The 10,439-nt window shown below is 37.2% G+C and overlaps 1 protein-coding gene across 1 annotated transcript in view; it reads right to left on the bottom strand.

Moving 5' to 3' along the window:
* Positions 1–37: 37 nt before the first annotated feature.
* LOC111055420 (frataxin homolog, mitochondrial) overlaps positions 38–10,439 on the bottom strand; it is a 12,798-nt gene continuing 2,396 nt past the window's right edge. The window contains exons 2-3 of the mRNA XM_022342626.2: positions 5,617–5,737; positions 38–1,621 (exon numbers count right to left, since the gene is read on the bottom strand). Coding sequence (XP_022198318.2) covers positions 1,358–1,621; positions 5,617–5,737 — 385 coding nt within the window. The 3' untranslated portion in view covers positions 38–1,357. The remainder of the gene's footprint in view (positions 1,622–5,616; positions 5,738–10,439) is intronic.

Genomic DNA, 10,439 nt, shown 5'->3' with positions numbered 1-10,439 from the left:
GTCATTCTCTGTATGTTGACAATAATGTCGGTTCACATACATTCGTAAGAATTTACTTTATTCAATTATAAGAGTACATATGACACTACAGAAGTTTTTAGAACGGTTTAATGGAGATTTCAACAATTTTTATAGCCTAATATTTTCTGTTTTTGACTACTACTAAAGCATACTTATATTTACATAACAAACCAAATTTCTAGTAATTATATAAATTACATTCAATTTTGGGTATAAAATATTACTTAGGTATATGGTAACAAATATAGATTACACTGTTTAATGACTCTGTTGCACAAGAATAAGATTTTTACAATTTCGAACTTTATCTTAAAATGATGAGGTTTGGCTTTTGATCGACTTTTGCTTGTGAGTGTACTTGAAGACTCATGGTAATTTTCATAGTGGAAAATTCCCTATCATATATTTGACAAACTTTTATCAAGGATTTGATTCCCCATTACGCCCTTTCTACACTTTCAAATATTTGATAGAAGATATTATGACCTATTCCATGATTTCACAAATCATAATATGATCATTTGACTGTGTAATGGGGCCCTAAGGGATCTGCTTCATCTGCATATTTTTAAAAGGTTGGCGAAATATGTATTCTGTTGAATAAAAATAAGCATCGAGTTATCATCATGTTATCGATCACATTGTGCAAGATAAGCGGAGTTGCAACATATGAGACCTCATGAAACCTATAGCTTATGAAACAATCATAATTCATCCATAATTGCTATCCAATCTTATTTGTAGGTTGTTTAGAAAAAATGATTGAAATATTCTACAGGAGGATAAACATACCTCAGTTTTCACCAGATAGACACATTAATTTGATTAGAAACCTAATCACAAATATGTGCGATCGCATACCAAGAGCTGGTACATTATTGGAAACCTTATTTAAAAGATGCAATTCTAACTGGCCTCTCTAATTGCCATTTGCACATTGTAAGTTAAAACTGGAACGGAACAGCTGGTGGGGTTAAACGGGAATGGTTAGATCAAATTGTTCAGATCAGCGTTAAAATTGATTGTAAATATGGCTCTGAATATGTGATTGGTTATAGTTGGTTATAAGGACCAGACAATATTATGTGTTTTTTCAGGCGGTGTTTTCAGATTTAGCAGGACAGGAAGCTCTCCTATGGCTGATTGAAAAAGGCTTAATATGGCCTGGTCCTAGCTCTGACATTAATTAGTTACATCGCCAATTAATACACCCAATTTTCACGACAAACCTGCGACCCTATTAAGACAACCAGCTGGTACGCTCAATCAAGTCAGCTAATTCTCACAATCAAATTTAAACTGAGATTTCTAAAATAGTCCCAAACATTTTCTAAAATCATTGACTAGAATCACTTCCGGAATACGCACAACCATAGAAGTTGACAACATCCTCACCAACTATTTCGGTGATCTCTTCCTGTAGTAACTGGTGCAGCGACTTGTTGTCGTGTTTGTAGATCCAGGACTGTCGGGAGGGGAGGTAGTCATAGCGCTTGGGGCCACTTGAGGGGGAACTCAGCCAGATCTGCAGGTTGGGACTCTGACGGTTGATGACGTAGGTGCCATGCTGCTCTCCGAATTGCACTGTCAGCACTCCGTCCTGTCAAACAATACATAAATAAAATAATATAATTCAATACAATATATCTACTTCATATCACTAAGGGCCGGTTTCCGAGCTCGGCATTTAGCTATTAGTCCAGTCAAATGGTCGTTTTTCAAACAGCTCCGAAAGAATTTTTCTCGACGGTTCCATATGTATTTTGGGGCGCTGAATTCGAATCTGAAATTTGCTGAAACGCCAGAGGGCGGCTTTACCCCCGAAACCCCCCAAAATTTTGGACTTTTTCAATTTTCCCATTTAATCTCGAAAACCTTGAGTCTCTCAAGAAAAATCATTCTTGACAGAATTAAAGAGAATAAAATTTCCAATAAATTGAGTGGTCACGCAGGATTCTACCATTTTTGGTTCCGGAGCTACAAATTTTCAAAAAATATATTTTTTTAAAATTATGTGAATCTACCACGTTTACCCTATACAACTTGGAGTATTATCAAGTAACTAGCTGGCCCGGCGAACTTCGAACCGCCAAATAGTTTGATGCATCTCATAACAAACTTTAGCTGGATGCACACCTGAGGAGGCGTGATGCGGCATTTTATTTATATGGATAATTTTCCTACTGCAAAATAAATAATTTACTAAAAATCAATTATCTCTGAACACCGAAACAGCACAATTATTCGAAACAATGTCTTTAGAGCATGTAAGCCTTTAACCTGAGGCCGCACTGCTGGATGGTTACACACAGAACAGTCATTTTACTTTCCTTGCCCTATTACCATAGGTAAGGAAAGTATTGCTTTCCGAAAAAAATTAAGGTACCCCAATTTCTAAATTTCTATATGTTTCAAGGTCCCCTGAGTCCAAAAAACTGGTTTTGGGTATTGGTCTGTATGTGTGTGTGTGTGTGTGGTGTGTGTGTGTGTGGTGTGTGTGTGTGGTGTGGTGTGTGTGTGTGTGTGTGTGTGTGTGTATGAGTGTATGTGCGTCTGTGTACACCAAGGTAGTTAGTTCAATATACCGTGGTGTACACGATATCTCATCTGGCAATTAACGGAATGACTTGAAATTTGGAACTTAAGGTCCTTTCACTATAAGGATCCGACACGAACAATTTCGATCAAATGCAATTCAAGATGGCGGCTAAAATGGCGAAAATGTTGTCAAAAACAGGGTTTTTCGTGATTCTCTCGGAAACGGCTCCAACGATTTTGATCAAACTCATACCTAAAATAGTCATCGATAAGCTCTATCAACTGCCACAAGTCCCATATCTGTAAAAATTTCAGGAGCTCCGTCCCATCAATGCAGATAGATTCCCAATTATCAGGCTTCAGATACAATTGAAACAAAAAAATTAAGTGGAGTAGATTGAGCATGAAAATCTCTACAATTAATGTTCAGTAACATTTTCACCTAAAATTGAAAATAAGCTTTTAATTCGAGAAAATGTGATTATTCAATTGCAAATTATTGTTGATTCTATTAAATCATTCACTATGAAGAGATAGCAGACCTTATGTGTGTCTCCAGCGTTATTGTCCTGTCACCAGCTGGCTCAAATCTTTGAATAGTAGACTTGAGATGCGCGGGAACACTAGCGTCAGGTGATCAATTTTCATAACGGCAAGGAAAGTTGTGTGAGTGCGCCACACCAGATTTTTGTTCTTAGTCGGGGCGTTTAGAATAAAATACATAGGCGGTTATAGAGCAGCACACACTCTTGTCTACTATCTATCGACGGCTGTTGTATGACGCAATGATTATAACAGCTGATTTTTATTTCTGTGTGTGGCCAGCTCACAAATCTTCTCCCGTAAGGATTACATGTAAATTTTGAAGGACCGTAGGAAAGAGTCCTGAAGCCGGATTATAAATTTGATAGGCCATAAACCTGGTCCTGAACATAACGAACACAACTAAAAAAATCATCAAATTCGGTGCACACATAAAAAAAGTTATTGAATGTAAAAAATTTAGGCTCGATTTTTATTTATATAGATGATTAGGAATTACATATCATGTATTTATACAAATACAAAACACAAATGAATAGCATCTTTAATGGTTTGCAATTATTAATATATTGTGTAGGGTAAAAGTGGTAGATTCGCATAATTTTGAAAAAATCAATTTTTTAGAAATCCGCAGCTCCGGGACCAAAAATGGTAGAGTCCTGCGTTGACCACTCAATTTATTGGAAAATCTATTCTCTTTGATCTTGTCAACAATTTTTTTTCTCGAGAAACTCAGGGTTTTCGAGATTAAATGGAAAAATTGAAAAAAAGTCCGAAGTTTTGGGGGTGAAGCCGCCCGCTGGTGTGTCAGCGAATTTCAGATTCGAATTCAGCGCCCCAAAATACTATAGATCAAGAAAAATTCTTTCGGGGCTGTTTCCTGAAAAACGACCATTTGACTGGACATTTGTGGTGGGAGGGGGTTGGAGGGGTATGAAAATACCCCAGAATATGTTTTTTTTTTCAAATACACATCTAATAGGTGTTAAATGAGCCTTGTAATACAATATGATTTTTGTTAGGAAGGCTTGAAAAGATATTATAATGAAAAATTCGTATTTTGGCTGTAGGACATGATGTTCTTTTTTTGTGTATTCTCCCTCCCCCTCTACTAAATTAGAAAATTCCTAAGGAATCCTGTTCAGAATTAATTGTTCTTTCACGTGATGTCTGGTTTTTCATCATTACTAGAAAAAGATTCAAGTTGTATAGGGTGAAAGTGGTGGGTTTGCACAATTTTGAAAAACCCTCAAAAATACACATTTTTTGAAAATTCGTAGCTCCGGAACCAAAATTGGTAGAGTCCTGCGCGACCACTCAATTTATTGGAAATTTTTCCGAGAATGATTTATCTTGAGAAACTCTAGGTTTTCGAGATTAAAAGGAAAAATTGAGAAAGGTCCGAAATTTTGGGGGTTTTGGGGGTGAAGCCGCCCTCTGGCGTGTCAGCAAATTTCAGATTAGAATTCAGCGCCACAAAATACATATAGAATCGTCGAGAAAAATTCTTTTGGGGCTTTTTCCTGAAAAACGACCATTTTACTGGTCTATAAGTTCTAGATTTCGAACAGCTGGAGTCAGAAAATTGGCTTTCCAAAACGGGGCGTAGTCGCAGTCCACGTTCAAATTAAATTTCTAAAAACTAGAAAATTGAAGAGAATATAGTGTAAAGTTTCAGATATTTTGAATTATTTAGGAATGTTTTATTTCGTCAAGAAAAAACGTTTCCAATTATAGAAATGAGAAAATAAAGATTATCATAAAAACTGCGACTATGCCTCCTTTCGGAAAGCCAATTTTCTGACTCCAGGTGTTTAAAGCCTAGAATTTAGCAAAATTCCGAGCTTGGAGACCGGCCCTAAAACATATGATAGGATAACCATTCAAACAGTGTAGCTTCATTCAGTGCAAGCATTTCTTCTTATTGCGTTGCGGACACCGGTGCGGGATGAGTGCAGGATAACACATTTTCAAGCTGTGATTATACGGTTGAAGTTTGCCGCTCCCTTCGTTGTCTCGCATCGGTGTGGGCAAGGCTTAAACCGACTCAAAACGTGGAGTTCTTTCCACCGATTTCTATCCGGAGGTAGAAATCTTAACGTGCCTGCCGAGAAATCTTAGATTTTCCTGAGGTTTTAGAACTTATTCAAATACGAAAACGTATTGTTCTCAAATCACATCTTCAGACTAATTTCATGAACATGTTTTTTCATAATTCTGACAAGAAGTCTTGAGATCAGTTTTTGGATTTCCCTACGTATCTAGACTTATGGTGATGTTCACTTCAACCTATTAAGAATTCCTTATAATAATGTCAATGATGCTTTCCACTCAATCATAACACTTTCAAGTGAATCTCTCTATGGATTTATCAAGTTCATCTTGTGAATTTCTCTTCACGTGTGGAGAGAAATACTTATACGACTAGGTAAGTTATGGAGGAGTTAGTATAACTGAACTATCTATGCTACAATAGATTTTGTTCATTGAATAGATTTGAACTAAGTTACTTACACCAAACACTACGTCAGAGCCTTTCAACTGCGGAAGATTTTCCAACAGCTCCTCAAAGTACATGGACAAAGAGTCCAGTGTTTCATTGCAGATTACCTCGTATTCATTTGGAGTGACAGAGCTGAAACAAAACCAAATATATTAACAATAAAATAAAAATAATAAATAAATAAACCAAATATGTATTTCAGAAACACTTTTTGGAAATTTTATTTGAATGTGAAATTGAAGGATGTGATACCAAGAGCAAAAATCTTATTTTTTCTAGGGTTTTCTTTGTAATACACATAAAATGTGTGTAACAGTATACGTTGACAAATTTTTATCAACAAAGAAAACAACAACTTTCTAGTAGAAAAGTATTTGTAGACAACATTAAATTGTTGACAACATTGATCCATTCCACAAAGTATAAACTTAATCTACGATCAAAGTTGCCCAGCATTACCTCACAAACACAGACTTCATCCTAGAAAAGCCAGTAAAGAGCAGTTGAAACGCAGGAATGCTTGGTTCACTCCATAACTGGAACGAATTAAATAGTTTGTCACTATGCTCTACAATGTACATGAAACAAATCCTTCTCTGCTAGGTACAGACTACACCAACTACCTTAGAGCAAAGTCAATTTACAGGATGGAAATGGATAGAGTGGAAAAGGACCATAACCGAGTCAAGGCAGCATGGAACCTAATCAGTGACTCATACAAATCACAAACAGTGATATAGTGCAAGCATAGCCCGGATCAAGTCAACAATGCTTTCCCAAGTGCTGTGGCTGAAATAGTCGATGGGATTCCAGCCTCTTGTAATGATCCAGCCATGTCAGTGCCTGAGTCTCCTCAAAAGTTTTATTCTTTCAGGCCTTTAAGCATGAATAATCTGATAAACATTGTCAGGAGGTTAAAGGTCACCTGCAGCCAGGAAATGTTTATGGAATCTCAGTAGCCTATATGTGCTAAAGAGTATCATGAGTGTGATATCAGAACCATTGTTGTATTGTTAACTCTTGTCTTGAAGATGGTATCTTCCCTGAGTGACTCAAAATCTCGAAGACAGTGCCCATTTTCAAGAAGAGTGATCCTGAAGTACTTGGAAGTTTCAGACCTGTATCCATTGTACCAATTATAGTTAACATCATTGAGACGGCTATTAGGTTACAGATCTACAACCACCTAGAGAAAATGTCTTTTTGGTGGATGTGCAGCATGGTTTCAGAAGAGGGAAATCGACCACCTCAGCTGCACTCTCTTTGATTGACAGTATTCACAAGGCTTTTGAGAAGCAGAAATCAGTCAACCTGGTGCTGTGTGATCTCAATAAGGCCTTCGACTGTGTATCTCATGACATCTTACTGAAGAAACTCTCAAGATATGGCTTTCGGGGCAAAGCATGAGGCATGGTGGCTGATTACCTGATGGAGTGCAAGCAGATTGTTTCTTTGATGGGAGCCACATCAAAAGAGAAGCAGATGCCTAATGGTGTACCACAAAGTTCGGTGCATGGGTCTTCTGATCATGGCTCTTCCTGATCATGATAAATAATTTTGAGATTGCTGAATTCTCGCCTGCTGTTCGCAGACGATACCATAATTTTTCGCAAACGATACCATAATTTTTCGCAGACGATACCATAATTTTTCGTAAAGATAGTGAACCCACAGAAGTAAGGGCAAGAGCGCAGCAACTCTTCTGGTTTGCTGCAAACAAGCTGCTTTTCAATGAAGGATAAACCTAGGAATTGATGTGCACTCTTGGCAGAACAAATCACTATCAAAATCCTGTTTACCCTCCTTGGATTTGGTATTGACTCAAAGTTGACATGGGAGCCACACATCCTTGGAGTGTGTAAGAAGTTATCAAGGGTGATAGGCCTATATCTCATCAGGATACTGAGAGGGCAATATCACCACTATAGCACCAGACGGAGGAACGACACTCATGTGTCAGCGGTACGATCCAGACTGACCAAATATGGACCTAAATACATCTGCTCAACAGTATGCAACTGTTTGCCAAATGAGTTGAAGACATTGGAAAATTTTAACCAATTTGAAAATTAATTTGAAAGCTTCCTCACAACAAGACCATACTATTGTTTACAAGAGTACTTCGGGGAAAGAATCTCATTACACCGACAACAGGAACCATGGAAAGGAAATTGAGCTCTACTATGATGAATAATCTGACGACCACGGCGCAAACGCGCTTCCAGTGGGCACCACTACAACACTCAAAGGAGGACGAATTTTGATGTGTCATGCTGTTATCTGTCAAGAGTGAGGGACTGTTTCCCCGTACTGGCATTGAATATGTTCAATTTCAAATGAATTCCACATATGAATTTACATGCAGAAGTAGTATGAGCAATCTCAGGAGATCTGATGAAGTGAAGATTAACATATGGTCGGATAGTCATGGGAGGGGTGTCCGTGAGTTGCTGGATCAGGCCTTGCCCTCAAATATTACTTGCACCTCATTTGTAGCTCCTGGAGCTCCTATTGAAAAAATATGTCAATCTATATTAAACGATTCTCAGATAAAAACTAGTCCTAATAGGGAAAATGAATGGACGATTATAATAGGAGGTACAAATAGTGTCACTGATGATTTTTCTGAGAATCATATTAAGGTGTATCTGAGGTGGCTGGTCAGGGTTATGGAGGAACATGCTAATAGAAATTTAATTATTACTACTATTCCTTACAGGTACGACTTATTTGCTAACTCACACATAATTTGATGATTACTAAACTGAATAGAGCCATCCGAAAAATTCAGTATGTGAGTAACGTTAAAATTGTCGATCTCTGGATGTTTGAACCGACTAAGCATACACGGCATGGCCTTCATATGAACAGGTTGGGAAAGAAAACAGTATGCAAATTGATAGCGGGTATCATAACAGGAAAAAGAGAGCAGATAGAACAGACACATGAAAACGGCAGCCTTTACAAGCAGAAAAAGAATAATGTAATTGCATTTAAAGACACCATACAACCTTCACACAATATTCAATCTGTTGAGACATGTGACCTGATTGATTTAAACTGATTAGTCATGACAACTATGATAAAAATTATTTTTTATCAAGGCAAATAAATGACATGAATAAAGATAATGTTCAGAAGAGGATATAGACAACACTTCTACAAAAGAGGTGAATTTTATGACAGAGGTAAATAATTGTGTAGATTTAACAGAGCAAGAGTCCTTAATAGATGAAAGTAATGGTCAAGGGTGGAACAAGGTGAGATTATGGATCTGAATGGACTCGACAGGTCATATGTTATGTGTTTGAATATCCAGGGGTTTGCAGGGAAAATTGATGAAATAGAGACTACCTTTGAAACATATAAGCTTAGACCATTGGCAATCTGTTTGAGTGAGCATTGGCTGGAGGCGGCAAATTCAGGTATCCTAAACTCTCTCACTGGCTATTCCTTGAGGTCTCTTTTTGTAGGAAAAATAAGGCTAGAGGAGGAGTTGCAGTTCTACTCAGAGATGAAATTTCTTATCTAGGGAGAGATGATATTGGCGGTTTGTCAGTGGAGTGTTTGCTTGAGATTTCGGCAGTGGAGTTGAGGGATGATTGTTTTCAAAAAGGAAGGGGCACTGTTATCGTTTCAATCTATAGGCCACCCATGCTTCATTCAAGGAATTTTTATTTAGTCTTGAATTGCTTTTTAAAAGATTACGTCTTGAGTCAATAAAGAAAAGTATATTTGTTTGTGGCGACTTTAATATTAATATATTGGATCAAAAGTCTAATAATAGCAAAAAGTTCCTGAATCTATGTTCTTCTTATCATTTAGGACCTATGAATAATTCCCCTACAAGAGTTCAATTTCAATGCAATCACACATCTATATCTTGCATAGATATTATTTTGACAAACTTAGAAATAAGTAATTTGAACTGTACTACTCTGGATATTGGGCTGTCAGACCATCATGCATTGTTCTTTCAGGTTTCTGAAGCTGCTTTGAAAATTAAAGGATCCTATGTAAGTAAAAGATATTTTCCAGAACCTGCTATTAAAAATTTTACCTCACGGTTGGAAAGGGAGACTTGGGAGAGTTGTTTGAGAGCCACTTCCTGTTTGGAGGGTTTTGGCAGGTTTTTTCATAGTTATAGACAATGTTTCTTGGAGTCTTTTCCATTGAAAACATTCAAGGTGAACACTGGTGACAGAGCTTGTAGGGGATGGCTGACTAAAGGTATTAAGGTATCATGTAAACGCAAAAGGGAAATTCTTGAGATGTTGCATTGCAATCCTAACCCTACCACTATGGAATATTTCAAGAAATATAAACTAATTCTGAGAAATGTTATAAGATTGGCAAAAAGGAAATTCCTATCTCACTGCATTACTTCTTCCAGCAATGTAACAAAGACAACTTGGAGGGTTATCAAAAATACACTTGGTAATAATAAAACTGCAGGTCCTTGTCCGGTACTCAGGATGGGCTCCAGCTTGATCTCTGATCCACAACAGGTGGCCAATTCCTTCAATAAGTATTTTAATACAGTTGCTGAAGGATATATAAACTTGTCTTCAAGGAATTCGGCGGGTGGAAGGAGATATGAGAGGATCTTTGATGCTCCCCATAATAAGCCTAAATCAGCTTTCCATTTCAAAGAAATAACATGTGATGAGGTACTCAATATTATCAATGGTTTAAAAAATAGCAGATCATCAGGGTGGGATGAAATTCCAACATTTATTTTGAAACGAACTGCTCAGCTTATTTCAAAACCTCTCTCACATGTTATCAATTTGTCGTTTGGAAGGGGGGAATTCCCAGATTTACTAAAATTCTC

This window comes from Nilaparvata lugens, chromosome 2, assembly GCF_014356525.2.
Source record: "Nilaparvata lugens isolate BPH chromosome 2, ASM1435652v1, whole genome shotgun sequence".
Taxonomy (NCBI): domain Eukaryota; kingdom Metazoa; phylum Arthropoda; class Insecta; order Hemiptera; family Delphacidae; genus Nilaparvata; species Nilaparvata lugens.
The sequence above is the reverse complement of the archived record's forward strand: the minus strand, read 5'-3'. Positions and strand labels throughout refer to the sequence as shown.